This window comes from Equus asinus, chromosome 28, assembly GCF_041296235.1.
Source record: "Equus asinus isolate D_3611 breed Donkey chromosome 28, EquAss-T2T_v2, whole genome shotgun sequence".
Taxonomy (NCBI): domain Eukaryota; kingdom Metazoa; phylum Chordata; class Mammalia; order Perissodactyla; family Equidae; genus Equus; species Equus asinus.
Window position 1 is genome coordinate 37,358,612 of NC_091817.1, and position 20,905 is coordinate 37,379,516.

At 38.4% G+C, this 20,905-nt stretch overlaps 1 protein-coding gene across 2 annotated transcripts; it reads left to right on the forward strand.

Moving 5' to 3' along the window:
* The first annotated feature begins 511 nt into the window (after nt 1-511).
* Nucleotides 512-7,649, forward strand: CMTR2 (cap methyltransferase 2). Of its 2 annotated transcripts, none has more exons than XM_014840833.2 (2): nt 512-649; nt 4,089-7,649. In XM_014840833.2, exon 2 carries the CDS (start codon nt 4,108-4,110, stop codon nt 6,412-6,414), a length of 2,307 nt encoding a protein of 768 aa, XP_014696319.1. In that variant the 5' UTR covers nt 512-649; nt 4,089-4,107; the 3' UTR covers nt 6,415-7,649. The 2 variants fall into 2 exon arrangements, with proteins under 2 accessions (XP_014696319.1, XP_014696320.1); XM_014840834.2 differs by lacking the exon at nt 512-649 and adding an exon at nt 758-896.
* The last annotated feature ends 13,256 nt before the right edge of the window (nt 7,650-20,905 follow it).

Genomic DNA, 20,905 nt, shown 5'->3' on the forward strand with positions numbered 1-20,905 from the left:
ACAATAACCGAGTGTTATCTCGCAGTTTCGTTTTTACCCTCACGCTGTCTATTGAGCACCAGTTTGAACTCAACCTGTACTAGGAACTAACTTCCACCCAACAGCGCGGCAAACCCTCTGGGGCCAGAGGCCAGGTGGGCGGAGCCAGCGTTTGCCCCGGTTTGCCCCGCTCCACCCACCTCTCCACACTAGGGGGCGGGGCCAAAAGATGCTCCGTCTGCGCGCGCAGCTCCCGTTGCCATAGAGACCGCGGTGAGCAAGGTCGGCGCTTTCCAGCTCGAGTAGCCGGCAGAGAAGCAAGCTTAGGGAGCGAAGACGAGAGTCGGCGGCGTGCGTAACGTTGCCGCGCGACGCCAGCCCGGACGCGAGGCGCGTGCGCAGAGTGTGTCACGGCCCTTGGGCCACCCGGCGTTCGGCGGCGGTGGCGCGGCCCGGAGGTGGGCTGCCGCTTCCGGTGTAGCTCGTGCGGGGCCGGTCCTCCTTCCCGGCGTGCCACTTCCCTCACCTGTAGAGCAGGTGCCGCAAACCCAAAGGAGCGACCGGCCCGGGAAGCAGCCCGGGGAGCGGAAGTGGAGAATGGCCCCCTCGAGTGAGGAGAGCGAGTGAAGCACCGCCTCTAGACTGGGGGCCGAGGTGGGCGTGAGCGAAGGTAATCCAGGCCCGGGCCTGAGCCCGGGCCTCCTTCGACCCTCCAGTGGGTGAGGCAGGGGCTGGGACCGAGCTTCCTCCGGGGAAGGGACCGGGCCGCTCGAATGGAGCTTGGGACTCACTTGCACCCGCTGAAACGAGATCTTGGGTGCCCCTGGCCCAAAGTGAAGCGCGGGGTCCACTCTATAGCTATTCTTTCCACCGTTGCTCGGAGGAGGAGATGGCGGAAATACTTCTAAAACTCCTTTGTAAGTGTTAATGGAGAGTTAACAACTGTTGAGATCTCGTGGGATTTGTGTTCTGCCCACGAAATTTGCAGGAATTGCCGTTGTGGCTTTGGGCTGGGGCCTACATGACTTCCTACTCGAGTCTGCAAGAGAACAATGTTAATGCTGTCCCTCCTAGCAGGATTATGATGCTACAAAGCTCTATGGAGTGCTTAGTGAAAGGGACAGAGGAACACATACCAGAAACTTTTTCCTTAGATTCTGGAAACCACATGCTTTTTTTTTTCGTCGTGCATTGAAGTGCTGGAGTGAAGTTCAAGTGCATTATTTTGACTCGTATTCAGAACCTAATCAGAAGAGGGCCTTTTGTGCTAAATATGATATCCGTTCATTTATTCAATAAATATTGAGTGTTTACTGTGTACTAAGCGCTGTTTTAACCTCTTGGGATCATAAGTGAGTAAACAAAACAAAGATTCCAGCCCTGTGGAGCGTAGATTCTAGTTTGGGGAAGACAAATAATAAACAGTAAACATAAGTAAGTAAATTATATGTTAGAAGGAAAAGAGTGCTGTGGAAAAAAGAAATAGAGCAGAGTCCTTCCCTTTGCCTTTACTGTTGGTAATACAAGGTGCAGCTTTAGATTAGGATGTCAGGGGAGGCTCGACAGAGGAATTTACACCTGAGTAGATACTTGAAGGTGGTGAGGGAGGTAGGTATGCAGATAACTGAGGGAAGAGTGTTCCAGGCAGAGGGACTGACCAGTGCCAAGACTTGCAGGTTGCAATGTGCTTGGTGTCTTCAGTGAACAGTGGGAAAACCTGTGTGGCTGGAACAGAATGAGTAAGGGGGGAAGTAATAGAAAATCAGGTTAGGGATAGGGTGAGGCTGGAGGGCAGAAATCTTCCTGGGCCTGTAGGCTACTGTGAGGACTTTTGCATTTACATTTGAATGAAATGGGGACCCATTACACAGGTTAGAGCAGAGCAGCGACATAATGTAACTTGGGTTTTATAAGGTTAACTCTGGTCAGTGCGTTTCAGAATAGACTGTAGAAAGCCAGGACAGAAGCAAAGAGACCAGTTAGAAGGCTGTGGCGGTAATCCAGGAGAGAGTTGACAGTGTCTACAACCAGGAGACTGGTAGCTGGAGGCGGGAGAGAAGTGGTTGGATTCTGGGAATTTGATAGTAGGAAACAATGTTTGGATAAGTTGTGCGTTATTGATCTGAATGTTATTCAATATAACATAATTTATGTATAAATATATAATCTATGTAATTTTGGTCTGTGTACCACAAGTATGGTCAGGAAGAACAATGGAGTGTTTGAATCATTTTGATTGTTCTGATGTGAAGGTATTACCTATTAGCTTGGCTAAGATTTCCGAGCTTACCTACAGGCATTAGTTAGTAGGTGAAGTCAATGTCTAAAATCAGACTTTCTTCAAAATAGAATATATTTGAGATCTAAACATAGTTGTAGTTTCCAGGAAGCATAGTGTGAATTAAAATTGAATAGCTTGTTGTAATAAACTTTGGTTTGCTTTTATGTACGGCTTTAGTGAATGTGAAAATGCCTCCCTTTTGCCTTCTTTCGGAAATTTGTCTAAATATAGCTTCCAACAGTAAAAAAAAAAATTGATTTAAGGTAGGAATTAAGAGATTGATGGGTAATTGTGACTATTAACCACACTTTATGTGGAATTTGTAAATATACTGTGACAAACAGAAATGACTAAGAAGATACTTGTTACTTCAGGAAGCTTACAAGCCAGTAGACACACTTGTAAATAACTTAAAATATAAAAGGATAAAAAACTGTGCAAAAAGAACAGTATAAAATAAATGCCAATAGGATAGTCTTCTGGATATTACTGTATTTCTTGTGGCACTAGCTCACCGTTATTTCCCATCTTAATCATCAAACATTGGCTTTTTGTAGGATAGTGGTTTAGATGTCCTTTTTTGCATGTTTAACAGCTTTAGATTCTTTTTGAAAACTGATGTAGAATGCGTTGAAAATGCTAAATAAATGCAGAACTCATGAACTGAAGCACATATTGATTGACATTGTGCTAAGTGCCATGTAATACTCATTGCTCTGTCTGCTGGAATTTAGAACTATTCCAAAAGTATGCCATTAAGCCGTGCATCTTTGTCTCGTATCCCTTTCCCATCCCAGTGGACCGTTGTTTTTGGTTTCTTAGGCAGTGTTAGAATGCAAAATGTAGGGTGACTGTTTGTTATTTATCTATCCAATAAGGATATTTCTTCAGTTTTAATAAGAACATTTAATAAGGATATTTAATAAGGATATTTCTTCAGTTTTAGTGGCAAGAAATAAAGTTTTATAGTGCAAGTGTGGAGCCGTCTGACCGACCAGATGAGGCAGGGTCTGTAGTTTAGAGACATGCCAGCGTGAACTATAGGTCAGTTTCAGCACTGAGCAGGCTAACCAGTCAGTCAAGTCCATCACAGTTACCAGGCAGTATGGTGATGAGTGTCAGTTGATGGCCTAGAAAGGTGATTTGGTACCACCAAAGTGCGAGAGCATGAGATCTGGACAGGTGACATATTCAGCAGTCCTGGTAGGTAGGAAGTAGATGGTAGCAGAGAAGCCTGGTGGCAGGACCAGTACTGGGTTCAGGTGCAAGATCCTCTCCTGGAAGGACCTGAGATTCAGAGGGAGCTTAAAAAAAAAAAGCTAAAAATCACTTGTTAGAGCTTGATTACAGGTCGTGTTCAGGGATGAGTCTTAGTTTAAGGGTGTGTTCGGGGCCCTGTGGGTGGTGTCTCAGGCCGTGAGTAAAGGAGAACTTTGGGGAGGAGCTAGAAAGGTTACTGTGGTAATAAGAGTTCCCATTCACTGATGAAAATTCTTTGGTATATGCTTTTTATATGCTAGGATGTTTTATCCTCATCTAAAAAAAGGTCAATTTTTTTAAAATAAGAAACTGAGACTCAAAGATGCCAAGTAATTTGCCCAAGGTCACTTATTAAGCTGTAAATGGCAGAGCTGGCATTTGAGCCCAGGTCTGTTGGATCTGGAAGCTGTTCCTCTTTCTTCCAGATTGCCTCTTTATGTAATGGAGTGTGCTGATCTTAGCCTTCCCATTTTCTGAGGTTTGTCATGAGTGTGATCCGATATGCTGTGGATGAGATTTCACTCACTAATAAATTTGATTCATTTAATTATGTGTTTTATTTTTCTAGATTTTAATTTAATTTGAAAATGAGTAAGTGCAGAAAGCCACCACTGGGTTCAAGTCCTGAGACATTCAGCCCAGATGTTCTTGCTGACGTTGCTGAACTCTTTGCCAAGAAGTTTTCTTATGGCAAATCACTTAATAATGAGTGGCAGTTACCAGATGCTAGTGAGATTTTCACCTGTGACCACAAGGAATTTAATGCATTTCTTGATTTGAAGAACTCTCTAAATGAAGTAAAAAACCTACTGAGTGATAAGAAACTGGATGAATGGCATGAGCACACTGCTTTCACTAATAAAGCTGGAAAAATAATTTCTCATGTGAGAAAATCTGTGAATGCCGAACTTTGTACGCAAGCATGGTGTAAGTTTCATGAAATTTTGTGGAGCTTTCCACTTATTCCACAGGAAGCTTTTCACAATGGAAAACTGAATACTCTCCACCTTTGTGAAGCCCCTGGAGCTTTTATAGCTAGTCTCAATCACTACTTAAAATCCCATCGACTCCCCTGTGATTGGAGTTGGGTGGCTAATACTCTGAATCCATACCATGAAGCAAATGACAATCTTATGATGATTATGGATGACCGACTTATTGCAAATACTTTGCATCAGTGGTATTTTGGTCCAGATAACACCGGTGATATCATGACTTTGCAATATCTGACCGGACTGCAGAATTTCGTAAGCAACATGGCTACCATTCACTTGATCACTGCGGATGGGAGTTTTGATTGCCAAGGAAATCCAGGCGAACAAGAAGCTTTAGTCTCTTCTTTGCATTACTGTGAAGTTGTCACTGCTCTGATGACTCTTGGAAATGGTGGCTCTTTTGTTCTAAAGATGTTTACTTTGTTTGAACATTGTTCCATAAACCTGATGTACCTGCTAAACTGTTCTTTTGACCAAGTCCACGTTTTCAAACCTGCTACTAGCAAGGCAGGAAACTCAGAAGTATATGTGGTATGTCTCCACTATAAGGGAAGAGAGGCAGTCCATCCTCTGTTATCTGAGATGGTGCTGAATTTTGGCCCTGAAATGACCAGGAAAGCTCTCTTTTCCCATCATGTGATTCCAGAATCTTTTCTTAAAAGACATGAGGAATGTTGTGTGTTCTTTCATAAATACCAGCTAGAGACTATTTCTGAGAACATTCGTCTGTTTGAGTGCATGGGGAAAGGGGAAGAAGCAAAGCTGAATAATTTAAGGGACTGTGCTGTTCAGTACTTCATGCAAAAGTTTCAATTGAAACCTCTTGCCAGAAATAAATGGTTAGTAAAAAAATCTAATATTGGTTGTAGTACAAATACAAAATGGTTTGGGCAGAGGAACAAATATTTTAAAACCTATAATGAAAGGAAAATGCTGGAAACCCTTTCATGGAAAGATAAGGTGGCCAAAGGATACTTTAACAGTTGGGCTGAAGAACATGCTGCATATCATCCTGGGCAGTGTTCTCTTTTAGAAGGGACCGCTTCTGATTGTGAGTGTCCGTTATGGCATATTTTAGAGGGAAAGAAACTGCCAAAGGTAAAGTGTTCTCCTTTCTGCGATGGTGAAATTTTAAAGGCTCTTAATGAAGCAATTGAAAAGTCATTAGGAGGAGCCTTAAATTTGGATTCCAAGTTTAGGGCAAAACAGCAGTATTACTGTTCTTGTCACATTTTTTCTGAAGAACTGATATTTTCTGAGTTGTTTAGCCTTACCAAGTGCCTTCAGGATGACCAGGTTGTAGAACCTAGTAACCGAGTAAAGTGCCTGCTCGTGGGTTTTCCAACTCGCTCTGACTTCCAAATGCATATACCATTGGAAGTTCGACTCCTGGAATCAGCTGAACTCATGACTTTTAGCTGTTCATTGCTTCATGATGGAGACCCAACTTACCAGCAGTTATTTTTGGACTGCCTTCTACATTCATTGCAGCAGCTGCATACAGGAGATGTTATGATTTTGCCTGTGCTTTCTTGTTTTACAAGGTTTATGGCTGGTTTGGTCTTTGTACTCCACAGCTGTTTTAGGTTCATCACATTTTCTTGTCCCACATCCTCTGAACCCCTGAAGACCTGTGCAGTCCTGCTATGTGTTGGTTATCAGGACCTTCCAAATCCAGTTTTCCAGTATCTGCAGAATGTGAGTGACTTGTTGAGTGCTCTGCTGAACGCTGATGCTCCGGAGCAGGTTTTAGAGTTTGTGCCAATGGAGGTGCTCCTTAAGGGGGCACTGCTTGATTTTTTGTGGGATTTGAATGCTGCCATTGCTAAAAGGCATTTGCATTTGATTATTCAAAGAGAGAGAGAAGAAATCATCAGCAGCCTTCAGTTAGGAAATTGAACTTGTCCTTCCTGAGGTTTAACTTTATGGCTTTATACAGTTTTCATTGTTACTGCATCCTTTTGCTGTTAATTTAAAACCTTTCGTTTGGGGGAAAGGTCAACTTTTGGTTGTTTAAAGTCTTATTATTTCTGGAGAACCATCTGCTAGTTCTGATCTCTAGGATATATCTTCACACACAGGCATAGAATTTTCCAGGTGATGGAATCTATGCAGTGATGATATTCAACCTCAAACATGAGATGGGTGTATGTGCTTGCGGTGGACACACCCATGCTTGCCTATGCAGTTTAGTTGGTCTTATTTATCTGCTTAAGATTTGCACCTGTGTGCCTTCATTCAGATTAGATTTTTCTTCCAACTAATTTCTTCCCAATGGCTAATGCTGTTAATGAGTTGATAGACATCTTTGATGAAAGGAGGTGAGCCACTCCTCAGCAGCACTGATTTCCTTTCACACTGACCATGTCAGTTATGGATTCGGAGAACTCATCTTGCCAGTTTTCTTTGTATTTGCCACTCATTGCCTTTAGGCCATTGACCCAATTTACTGTTATCGTTCAAATAAAGCTCGTGTGCTGTTAAATGAATATTTTACTGACCACAACCATCCAACCAGACAGCATATCAGGACAGCTTCAAACCAAAGATCATGTTTAAAACAATGAAAAGTTACTGTGTGTAATACACTCCTGTATCATGAAAAGCTTCATCTAGCAATGGTGTAGTCATTTTTAACTTCCAGGAACTAATCTTTGAACCGAAAGATTTTTTAAATTGCAAAATAATGTTTGTGCTTTCATATTGGGGACATGAATGTGATGAATGTAGTGAATACTGAAGAAAAATTTTTACACTTTCAGAATGATGGTTCAGCATTTAAAATTTTTTAATTGTTACTAATTTCTTTTTTTAGTGTGAAAGTAGGACTTTACCCAAAGTTAACCATGAGATGGTTATTGTATCAGTTGTTTGATTTCTTTTGAATTATATGTATTTGACAGTGTAAATGAGGTTTTCTGACAAACTGTTAAGCAAATCTTCATTACTTTGAAATTCCACAAAGTGGAGAATATTTATATTCTCATGTGTGCATTTTAGACATTTTTGTTAGTTATATGGAAAAAATGTATTCTCTGATGTATTTGGTTGATAAATATTAATCTGGATTTTTTTCATGTTCTTTGCTATTTTGAGTTCCATTATAGATTCATGAATAAAGTCATTAGCAGAGAGATTTTGTGTTCATCTTTTTTAAAGAGAATCATGGGGAAAGTTAAAAATATAACTTGGAAACAGATTTTTTTTAAAGGAAGGTTTGAGTGGGAGTTAATGTTCCTCCATTTCCTCTGATTTGTATTCATTAAAATTTAGTCCTTAATATTGTAATATTTATGGAAGCTCTACTTTGGGAAAGAAATTGAATACTTAAAGGAGAGAGGAGGGAGGGGAGATTTGGTCCTGGCCAGGGAGGGTGTGGAGGCCCAGAGGTAGATTTCTGAGAGAAATGTGGTTTCCTACTGGTGACTTTATGGAGACAGTTCCAGTTGTATAATGAGAGAAGTCTGGTAGGAAATTGCTTACGGAGAGGAAAAACCACTCGGGAAACCATTTTGTGCTTAATATTCTTTATATCTTGGCTAGCTTAGTCCAATATAATGACACAGTTTATTTTTACTTATTTAGCCTTTTGATTAGAATGAAGTTGAAACCCTTTCCATTAAGCCCCTCAAATAAGTATCGAATGCTTAGTTTTTCAACACTAGTCTATGTTGGAATATATAACATACTGGTGTATGCTAGAACATATTTTGGTCTTTAACCTGGCTTTTGGAGTCAGTTGCCGTTCATGCAATTTATTGGATTCACGTTTGCTTTAGAGGTGGGTCACTTGAGAAAGGTTCAGATTGAACTAGATGTTGATGACAGGTAACAGTGATTTATAGGAATTTCTCTTTGAGAAAAAGGGGAGGAAAAATGTTATCCAAAAATGAATGAAAAAGTAGAGGACAGTAAGAGATGGTTTGTATAGTTTATCAAGGTAGTTACTGTTCTTTAAAAACATTTTTGTATATATCTTGCAAGTTTTAACCTAATTGTGATGCTTTTTGGAAAGAATTTTTAATAGCCAGAAAATTTAAATTTCACATATTTCTTCTTAAAAGAAGAAATATGTTTCTTAAAAAACTTAATTGAGAATGAGGTCTTATAAATTTAATTTCTTCAATATTAATTTTCTCCCTTAGAAAAAAGTCAGTTTTATATTTTAATGGGGGGCTTTTATATATTATCCTAATGTTACTTAAATATTTAAATACGTTGAAAATACCTTTTATAAAATAAATTTAAAATCCAAGTTTGTGAACTTTACTCTCTCTTTAAAGTATATTGTTTACAAAGATTTACATTAAAACATTTTTTTATGGGGCCAGACCAGTGGCAGAGTGGTTAAGTTTGCATGCTGCACTATGAGGGCCTGGGTTTGTGGGTTTGGATCCCTGACGTGAACCTACATCAAGTTATACTGGGGTGGCGTCCTACATACAAAAAATAGAGGAAGATTGGCACAGATGTTAGCTCACCGACAATCTTCCTCAAGCAAAAAGAGGAAGATTAGTAACAGATGTTAGCTCAGGGCCAGTCTTCCTCACCAAAATAAAAAAAAGAAAAGGAATCTCTTTTACTCCAGAGATTTTGGAATGGAATGTAGGAAGCAAGATTAAGATATTAGAAGAGTTAAAAAGAACATGTTTATTAGTATTTTGTTATTTTACTTATCTTTGATGAGAATACCAAGTCTTTAAAAATATTTAAACCTTGTCTTTCATTTCCAGATGAGATCATTAATTGAATAGTTTTTAAATTAGTTACAGTGCTGCGGTATGGGTATATAAAATCAGTTAATCCCTCACGTTTTTGGAAATGGAAATGTTGATTATAAACTCAACCAAAATCTTATTTTCCACATTTAAATACTTTTCACTGATTTTAAAAAAAAGGGAACACTGATATTTCATTTAGTGTATTTTGTTTTCTAAGATAAAAGTAAGAAATAGGACACTTTTAGTTTTGTTTCAGTTTTTTAAATTGCTTTAAACTGATTATTTTGTAAAAACGGTACATACTTGTAAAGATTTTAACAAAACAAGATTTTCTGTTAATATTATGTTCTAAAAAATAACACTTATTAATTACACTGGTACAATTAGGCTTTATTTAAATATCTTGTGATCTAATACAATTTGAGCAGAACAGGCTTAATATAAATATTATTCTCTGGTAAAATGAAAAATTATATATAGATGGTACAGATATGCAAGGCTTGGCTGAAAATTCAATTAATATATAGTTACTGTTGAAAAGAGAGACTCAATTATTTGATAATAGGCCTCCCCACCTTTTTTTTTTTTAACTGCATTAAAACTAATTTCAGGCTGATTTTAGCAGCAGAACTAGCAATACAATTTAAATATTCCCTAATGAATTTCTATTTGGATGGTAAACATTTTTTAGGATTGGCCTAATGGCCAAGTAGCAGGTAAAGTAAAAGCTTGATACTATATATAGTTAGTTCATAATATGTAGGTGTGTTTTAGGGCATGTAATTAAAACAATACTCAATAAATTTATAATGAATTGTTGCTCATTTTGAGCTTCTAATCAATGCATTCTTTAGTTAGTTTATATAAAATAGCGATGTTTGAATAGGGAGTTCTTTTTTACCCCCCATTCCATTTTTTCTTTTTTCTTAGTTTTGGCTAATACAGAAGAGTTGATACTGGAATGTTTTGGAAAGAGGTGAAGCTGCTTTATGACCACAGATCCGTGAAGATGCCAGCTGTTTTTTATTAGTGAAAGTATTTAGAAATTATCTGTTAGTGAGCATAGGTTAGTCTTTAATTTCACTCAACTGAAAATTTTATTTAAAGGTCTCATCTACTCGTGTTCACATATAGGTTGTGTACTCATTACACATTGTACCCCTGATAGTGTTTCTCTAATTTTTTTGAAATCTTGATCTTGATGTCTTTCCAGAGTGTCTTAATAGATGAACTAGGTGTAATCACTCTGTGTTCATTTATACCAAGTGCAGTAGCATCAGTTTAGCCTGTTACTGGACACTATAATTTCATACTGCAGCCACATTGTTGATCTGTGGCTTGAATTTGTTGTGATATAATTTAAGGGAAATATTTGCAGAGGTTTTTTCCTAAACTACTTGCGTACATTATGCTGACAAGCCACTATTATTAAAGATTCTACAGATCTTTGTGGATAAGCATATTTGATTTACATGCATATCTCCATCTTTTTGCTTTTTAAGATTGTGCTTCAACACCAAATGATTTTACTCAGCAAGACAGATGTGCTTTCACTGTCTCGACTTTTAGAGAGTTTCTATTGTGTTTCCAGTAAATTCTAGGATTGAAAAATTAGTCTGCGTACTAGAGTAGCTGAGAAAATTCAGAACAAGTGCAAACATCCTAGTGAATTTTTTTTATTAGAGTAAGCATCATTCTTGCAACCATCCAATAACCCCAGTAATATTAATCTTCCTGGAGCTATTGCATTTGCTGCTTGTATCGTTCAACTTGAGCATTACTTTAAGCAATCATATTGTTCTTTTTCTTCCCCCTCCACTCGTTTATTTTCTGGCCTGAATTATAAACTGAAGGGCACTGCAATGTGTACTTATTTTCCATCCCATATTGTCAATATAGGTGTCTACAGAATACATTTGATTTTGTTTTTTATTATAAAAATCCTTGAAACATACACAAAATTAAAATCACGTAACAGCCCCCATGTACCCTCACCCAGGTTCCATAGCTATCGACATTTTTGCTGGACTTGTTTTAGCCTCCTACACTTTTTTTCTTGGAATATTTTAAAGCAAATTCATGAAATATCTCTTAACAGATAAGGGCTTTATCACACCTAACAAAATTAATATCCAATACTTAGTCCATGTTTAAATTTTCCAGTTTGTCTCAAAAATGCCTTTTTACAGTTAATTCAAATAAGGATCCAAATAAGTTTCACACATTGCATTTACTTAATATGTCTGAAGTCCCTCAGTCTGGGAAGAGCCCCTCTCCCCATTCTCCAGTCCCAACTTTCTCTTTTCCATGCCGTTTGAACTGTCCTGCAGTTTTCCACATTCTGGATTTGGCTGATTATTTTATCTTTTAACTTGTATTTCTATGCCACATATTTCCTATAAATTGGTAGTTAGATCTAGAGGATTGATTACTCTTGGCAAGAATATTCTGTAAGTGGTGTGTACTTCCTTTTTTTTTTTTTTTTTTTATCACATCAGGCAGCACAAAATGGCTAGTTGCCCCCTCTCAGTGACATGAGGGTTAATCGGAGGTTCAGATGTCAACCGTATTTATACACTAAGTTTTCTATCAGTCTTTCACTTACTAGTTTTAGCATCTGTTGAATATTGATACTTAGCTGTATTTACTAGCAGTTGCAAATTAGTGATTTTCTATGTTTCTTCTGTATTAATTGTACTTTATAACACATATTTGTACATATAACATATTTGAAGTCATCAACTGTTTTTTCTGAAATAGTTTGTTCATGGAAAGCTGGAGAAGTACGTAATTTTTAAAAGCATTTGATCACTTTTCACAAAAGTAATTTGGTGTCTTAGCAACCTCCAAAGGTGACTGGTGAGACTTTTTTGCTGTAGTTTTTCAACTCTCTTTAGGAAGTCCTGCATGGTTATATATTTGATGCCCTTCAGTCAATTACAGCTCTTGTTCTGACTTGATGCTGAAGTTAACCTGTTTTGGTGTGGGTTGGGGAAGGGCTCCTTCAAGTTGATACCTATGTCATTTTTACGTACTTCAAACAGTCTTTGATAGCTTCCACACTTCCTGGCACAACATGTGCCAGTTTCATCTTGTGTATTTTCTGCCCAGACCTGACATCATCCCGACCTTAGTGGAAATGTCTGAAGCACAGTGGTTCTCAAACTTTTTGGTCTCAAGACCCCTTTACTTTCTTAAAAATTATTGAGGAATCCAAACAGGTTTGGTTTGTGGAAGTTATATCTGTTGATATTTTCCATATCAGAAATTAAAACAGAAAAATTTTAGGTTTATTAAGATAATGATAAAACCATTATGTGCTAACATAAATATTTTTTTGTGAAAAATAATTTCCAAAACAAAATTTAGTGAGAAGCATCATTTACATTTTTGCAAATCTTTTTTTCTTTACAGTAGAAGACAGATTCTCATCTTTTTTTTTTTTTTTACATTCAATCTGTTGCAATACATTGTTTAGGTTGAAGTACTTAAGAAAATCTGGTTTCACATAGACATGTAGTTAGAAGAGGGAGGAGTATTTTAATGAGCTTTTCAGGTAGTTGTGGGTATTCTGTGATACTCCAAAACTTGACAGGTGATAGTTTCTTAAAAATTTTCTAAAATTCTAATTTTTGCTTACATGCTTGAATTTTATCGTGAAGACAAAGATTGTCAGTTGTTTTCCTTGAAGTGACTGCTCACTTTATTCATTTTTGAGGAAGTATTTGTCAGATGCTCAAGTCTGAATAACTATAGTTTGTCTGCCAGTTGTTCCTTAAAGTAAAAATGGTGTTCCATGAAAAATGCACAACTTGAGTTTGCAACTCAATCGCACAGATGCTTTTCCTGGAGACAGCCGCCCGACTTCAATATGCAGCGGAAGTGCTTTATCTCCCTTCTTCACCCAGAAGATTAAAGACATGTATTCCAGGGTCCACACTTAATAAAATTAATCATCAAGGATATTCATAAGTAAAAATGGCTTTTTTACCTCACCATGAAGCTTCTTAAGTGGCTTAAGCTCCTGAACTCTCCCAGAGCCATTTTGGTTCATGGCTGGTGTCTGTTTGCTGTTCTTTGCAGGGGGACAGAGGCTGGAGTATCCACTCTGCCATCTTGATGATGTCACTCTCTCATTCAGCCCTTTAAAAATCTCATTCTATTGTCTTCTGGCTTCCATGGTTTCCAACAAGATGGCTGTAACAGTTCTTATGTTTATTTCTCTTTAGTGATGTCTTTTGTTTCCCTTTGGCTGCCTTCAAGATTTTCTCTTTGTTTTCTTTTTTCAAAAGTTGAATATGATTTGTCTGTCTCTGGCTTGGATATTTGTCTTGGTTGGTGGTTTAGATCTGTAGTTTGATGTAAGCCATTAATTTTGGAAATTCTTAGCCAGTATCTCTTCAAATATTTATTATACCCCATTCTATGTCTTTTTTTTCTTTCTGGAATCCTAATTGCGCATCTGTTAGATCATTTGATGTTGTCCTACAGTTCCTTTTTTCACTCTTTTTTTCTCTTTGTCTTTTATTTTGGATATTTTCAAGTTTGCTGATTCTTCTCTTTCCTTTCTTAAGTCTGCTGATGAGCCTGTCGATGACAATCTTGTTCTCCATTACCAGGTTTTTCATTTCTAGCATCTTCGTTTAATTTTTCTTACAGTGTCTCTATCTTTCTGCTGAAGTTATTCATCTGACAAATGAGTATTGTTCAATTTTTCCATTGGAGCGTTTGACATATTTTTCATAGTTATTTTAAATTCCCTATCTGATAGCTCCAACATCTGTGTTATATATGAGTCTGGTTCTGTTGATTGTTTTAGTTTCTTGGCATTGTGGGTTTTTTCCCTTGCTTTTTTGGTACACCACATCCCTAGAGATTTTTTTTTATAGGGGAGATGGAGAAGAATAATGTGGGCAGGGCCCTATGGCCTCCCTGCAGCAGCTGCTCTTCCCCTTTCCTAAGCCTGTACCATGAGGAATGCTTTTGCAGGACTCTTGCCCTCATTTTTTGTGAGTACCCATTGGAATCCATAGAGAAGGAAGCCTGTGAGTGCTGTGGACTCCCCCGATATAAGCAGCCTTTAAGGCTCCATACTCTGTTGCCAGCCAATACTCAGTCTCCGGCAATTTGTTAGCAATTCTAGGTGAATACTTCTTACCAATGTTCAACTGCCCCAAGTAAATACTGCTTACAGTCCATGTCTCCTTGCAGGCACTTGTCTCTTCTCAGATTTGGGGCTGGTTGGTGTTTCCTCAACTTCAACTCTTTGATGGATCCAGGAAAAGTCATTAACTTGCAGTTTGTTCAACTTTTTTTTTAATTGTTAGAATGGGAGTGACATTCTTTCTCTTTTCCAGCTCTCTGTACCCAAGTAAAAACTAGAAACCTGATCCTCTTTTTTTAACCCCCAGTATCTCTACTGGCAGGGTGACTATTTGTCCTGGTTTACAGGAGTATAATTATTAATAGCATCCCCCTTTCACTGGAGAGTTTCTTCATTTGAACGATAAGTTCTATGATTGCTCTGTCCTTGAAAATATTACATAATGAGGTTTCACCAGGAGCATATGTTAAGTTTGGATGGGTTTGCTTACCCTGGATAAAAATCAACTATTGAAGGTCATTTTGGTGATATTCGAGAGGACTTGAGGAGAAAAGGTGTAAACGAAAGACACATCAACCAAATCCAATGTGTAGACTTTGTTTGGATCCTGTTACAGCCCAAAAGAATTTTATTTTAGACAATCAGGGACATTTGACATGGGCTAGGTGTTAGAAGATATTAAAGAATTATCATTATTTTGCTAAGTGTTACAATGATGTTATAGTTATGTTTTTAAAACCTCATTTATCAGAAATAAATTCTGACATATTTGGAGGTGAAATGGTATGACAGTGGGAATTTAAAGATACACAAAAACAAAAAAAAAGTGAGAGAAATGTGATTAGATAAGAATGACAAAATTGATAATTACTGAAGCTAGGAATTCATTATCTTATTATTTCATCTTTTAAAATATTTTTGTCAGTTTCCATAATAAAAACTTTCAAAAAGAGAGACAAGGGGCTGGCCCCGTGGCCGAGTGGTTAAGTTTGCGTGCTCCACTTCGGCGGCCCAGGGTTTCACCGGTTTGGATCCTGGACGTGGACATGGCACCGCTCAACAAGCCATGCTAAGACGGCATCCCACGTGCCACAACTAGAAGGACCCACAACTAAAAATATACAACTATGTACCAGGGGGCCTTGGGGAGAAAAAGGAAAAATAAAATCTAAAAAAAAAAAGAATATAATCATGAACCTATTTCTTAAAAAAATAAAAATGGTAAATATGCTACAATTTAAACTGGTGAAGGTGAATTTTTCTTGTGGCGGATGAGGGGCCAGGCAGCCATGCCTAGAAGTTCATGTGAAAACTTCCCGTGCTTCAGCGGTTGTTTAGCCAACCAGATGATCTGTGATATGATAATTACATTGTGAAAAGAGGTGAAGTGCCATGGTTTCAATGCAGTTCAGTCCTGCAGACCTATGCTGCATCTGGAGGAGGGAGGGCACCTTGCAGATGTCTTACTAATTGGGACTCAACTTAGTGTCTATTTTGTGCAAGCCTACCTTAGACGGGGTACACTCTGCTTTTCTTCCCTTTTATCCAGGTTCTCACTGTCTCTTCATTCTTCCCTGTTCATCATGTAGAGAGACAAATGCCTTGGGATGTGGGGTAACAAAGCTAGAAAGTCCATGGGGGCAAGGACTGTTCAGTGTTCTGGACAGTGAATGGTACACCTAGTACCATTACCGGCACATAAAAGACATTAAATAAATATTTGATGAAGAAATGAATGAATAAATTCACATTTACTGCTTGTCACATAGAAGGAACCTAATAAATATTGTATTTGTTGAATTGTGAGTGACAGAATTGAAAAAAGAATTTTAGAGTTCATGTCTATTTAGTGCTAGGCCTCTTCAAAGTCTTTGAAAGATGTTCAGATGCTCAGAATCAGCCAATGTGATGTCTGTGAACAGGCAAGAGAAGCCAGAATGAAGTACAGCTTCATTTAAAACGAAAAGAACAATACAGTTACATACATGCCACCTTTCTTTCAAATATGTTCACAGAGAAGACAATGATTTTCTCCTCCCCTCTAAGAGTCCTCATGCTATAGTTCTGCAAAGAAATCAGGAGACTTTGTAATATCCTGCCCACAAAAAGTTGGAATGACAGGTACCCTTAAATAAACAGGTGTAATTAATCATGATGCTGCTTGTTTTGATGAGCATGCAAGAGTGACAAGTTAACAATAAATCTACAGCTCATACAGGGAAGGTGGGTAAGGAGGTGCTGTGGTTTAATTTACATCTTTGGAAGGCACCGAAGATTTAATAATCTCCCTGCCTCATGCATCAAGCTAATACCCCTGAGGCAGAAAAGCAAAACATTTTAAACTTTTAATATGAGAAGCAATAAAATCCTGTCTCTGGTCACAGATAAATTGAGTTTCTGGTGGTCTCAATGGAACCCTAGTGTGCATGATTTATTCAGATTCCATAGCTGCTCAGGACCCCTGGGAACCTTGGCTGCAAAACCAGGCAAGCTAGGAGCACCATGGGAATTGCCAATCTAATCAGAAGGTCTAGACACAGGCCAGTGACTGATTTTACCTTAGATCTATCCAATAATTCATTTCACCTTCTATGTCGTCTAAAAATAGATTATGGAATACAAATATATGTGAATTTGAGATTCAGTTCTAAATGATTGCTTTTAGTTGGGATTATAACCGACTCTCTGCTTATGTAGTACTTGTCCTTAAAAGATTAAAAGCTGTTTTGAAGTTTTTACTTTCTTTTTTTTTTTAACATTGGCCCTGAGCTAACATCTGTTGCCAATCTTCCTCTTTTTTTTTTTTTCTTTTCTCCCCAAAGCTCCAGCACATAGTTGTATATCATAGTGGTACGTCATTCTAGTTCTTCTATGTGGGATGCTGCCACAGCATGGCTTGATGAGTGGTGCATAGATCTGCGCCCAGGATCTGAACTGGCAAACCCCAGGCCACCAAACGGGAGTGTGTAAATTTAACCACTCAGCCACTGGGCCAGTCCCAAAGTTTTTACTTTCTAAGTGTAGGATTTTAACTTGGCTAGAGAAACTGGAATACAGAAGGGGAAAATAACCCTTCATGGCAAAAAGAGTGATTTCTGAAACCTAAGCAAGTTTTAGATTTCCAGCTCTTGACTTCCAAGCAGCTAAGCTATGAGATGTATTGAACGCATTAATTTGGAAAACTGTCCCCTTATTGATACTAATATAGAAAATATCATCTTCCTTGTTTAAAAAGTAGGCTATGATTGTCTTAGAGAAAGAGGGAGGTAGAGTTATGTGCATTTGCAGTACAGTAGTTCCTCCTTATCTGTGGTTTCACTTTCCATGGTTTCAGTTACCTGCAGTCAACCACAGTCTGAAAATATTAAATGGAAAGTTCCAGAAATAAACAATTCATAAGTTTTAAATTATGTGCATATCTGAATAGCATGATGAAATCTCGCACCATCCTGCTCTGCCCCGCGAGGGATGTGAATCATCTCTTTATCCAGCGCATCCACACTGTAGACACTACCCGCCCATTAATCACTTAGCCGTCTTGGTTAGCAGATTGACTGTCACTGTATTGTAGTGCTTGTGTTCAAGTAACCCTTATTTTACTGAATAAGAGCCCCAAAGCACAAGAGTGGTGATGCTGGCAATTTGGGTATACCAAAGAGAAGCCATAAAGCATTTCCTTTAAGTGAAAAGGAGAAACTTCTCAACTTATTAAGGAAAGAAAAAATATCTTATACTGAAGTTGCTGGGATCTACAGTGAGAACAAATCTTCTATCTGTGAAATCATGCAGGAGGAGAAAGAAATTCATGCTAGTTTTGCTGTCGCACTTCAAACTGCAAAAATTATGGTTACAGTGTGTGTTAAGTGCTTTGTTAAGATGAAAAAGGCATTAAATTTCCAGGTAGAAGACATGAACAGAAAACGTGTTCTGATTGACGGCAGCCTGTTGCACCAGAAATCATTGAGCCTGTACAAAGACTTCAGCAAGGGGTCTCCTGAAACGAGTGACATCAAGCCATTTACTGCAAGTAAGGGATGGTTACACAGATTCAGGAATAGGTTTAGACTGAGAGAGACCACATTCACGTAACTTTTATTACAATATATTGTTATAATTGTTCTATTTTATTGTGAGTGACAAGCATATCTTGCTTTATTGTGCTTCACAGATGTTGTGTTTCTTACAGATTGAAGGTTTATAACAACTTTGTGGGGCAAGTCTGCTGTTGCCATTTTTTCAACAGCATTTTCTCACTTCATGTGTCTGTGTCACATTTTGGTAATTCTCAGAATATTTCAAACTTTTTTATTATTACTATATTTGTTGTGGTGATCTGTGACCAGTGACTTTGATGTTACTATTGTAATCGTTTTGGGGCACCGTGAGCTGCACCCGTAGAAGACAGTGAACTTAATCAGTAAGTGTCGTGTGTTCTGACTCTTCCACTCACTGGCCATTCCCCTGTCTCTCTCCCTCTCCTTGTGCCTCCCTATTCCCTGAGACAGAACAATATTGAAATTAAGCCAGTTAAACCAACCCCACGGCATATAGTAGTGAAGCTAGCAAAAGTCAACGACAGGGAGAAAATACTAAGGACAGCCAGGCAAAAGAAACTAACCTACAAAAGAACCCCCATCAGGCTATCAGCAGATTTCTCAGCAGAAACTTTACAGGCTAGAAGAGAGTGGAATGATATATTCGATAATCTGAAGGACAAAAACCTACAGCCGAGAATTCTCTACCCAGCGAAAATATCCTTCAAATACGATGGAGAAATAAAAACTTTCCCAGATAAACAAAAGTTAAGGGAGTTCATTGCCACAAAACCTCCTCTTCAGGAAATCCTCAGGAAAACCCTCATTCCTGAAAAATCAAAAAAAGGAAAGGGGCTACAAAACCAAGAGCAGAGGAGATAAGTAGAAGGACAACAACAGAGAGTAGCAGCTCTTTATCAGAACAGATTAAACCATGGGACGAGAAACAAAGGAAATTGAAGAAAACCGGAAAACAAGACATAAAATGGTAGTGGTAGGCCTCCACATCTCAATAATCACTCTAAATGTAAATGGATTGAACTCCCCAATCAAAAGACACAGAGTGGCAGGATGGATCAAAGAACAAGACCCAACAATATGCTGCCTCCAGGAAACACACCTCAGCCCCAAAGACAAACACAGACTCAGAGTGAAGGGATGGAGAACAATACTCCAAGCCAATAATGAACAAAAGAAAGCAGGTGTCGCTATACTAATATCAGACAAGGTAGACTTCAAAGCAAAACAGATAAAGAAAGACAAAGAGGAACAGTATATAATGATAAAAGGGACTCTCCACCAAGAAGACATAACACTTATAAATATATACGCACCCAACACAGGAGCACCAAAATTTGTAAAGCAACTCTTAATAGAACTAAAAGAAGACATCAACAACAATACAATAATAGTAGGGGACCTCAACACACCATTAACACCAATGGACAGAACATCCAGACAGAAAATCAACAAGGAAATAATAGAATTAAATGAAAAATTAGACCAGATGGACTTAATAGATATATATAGAACACTTCATCCAAAAACAGCAGGTTACACATTCTTCTCAAGTGCACATGGAACATTCTCAAGGATTGACCATATTTTGGGAACCAAAGCAAACATCAATAAATACAAGAGAGTTGAAATAATATCAAGCATCTTTTCTGATCATAATGCTATGAAACTAGAAATCAACTATAAGAAAAAAGCAGAGAAAGGTGCAAAAATGTGGAGACTAAACAACACGCTTCTTAACAAACAATGGATCATTGAAGAAATTAAAGAAGAAATCAAATATTATCTGGAGACAAATGAAAATGAGAACACGACATACCAAATCATTTGGGATGCAGCAAAAGCAGTCCTAAGAGGGAAATTCATCGCAATACAGGCTCACTTCACTAAACAAGAAAAAGCTCACATAAGCAACCTCAAACGACACCTAACAGAACTAGAAAAAGAAGAACAAACAAAGCCCAGAGTCAGTAGAAGGAGGGAAATTAAGCCAGTTAATAACCCTACAGTGGCCTCTAAGTGTTCAAGTGAAAGGAGAATCGCACATCTCTCACTTTAAATCAAAAGCCAGAAATGATTAAGCTTAGTGAGGAAGGCCTGTCGAAAGCTGAGACAGGCTGAAAGCTAGGCCTCTTGCACCAAACATTAGCCAACGTGGGAATGCAAAGGAAAAGTTCTTGAAGGAAATTAGAAGTGCTACTCCACTGAACACACGAATGATAAGAAAGTGAAACAGCCCTGTTGCTGATCTGGAGAAAGTTTGAGTGGTCTGGATAGAAGATCAAACCAGCCACAACATTCCCTTAAGCCGGAGTCTAATCCAGAGCGAGGCCCTAACTCTCTTCAGTTCTGTGAAGGCTGAGAGAGGTGAGGAGGCTGCAGAAGAAATGTCTGAAGCTGGCAGAGGATGGTTATGAGGTCTAAGGAAAGAAGCCGTCTCCCGACACAGACGTGCAGGTGAAGGAGCGGGTGCTGGTGGAGAAGCTGCAGCGAGTTATCCAGAAGATCCAGCT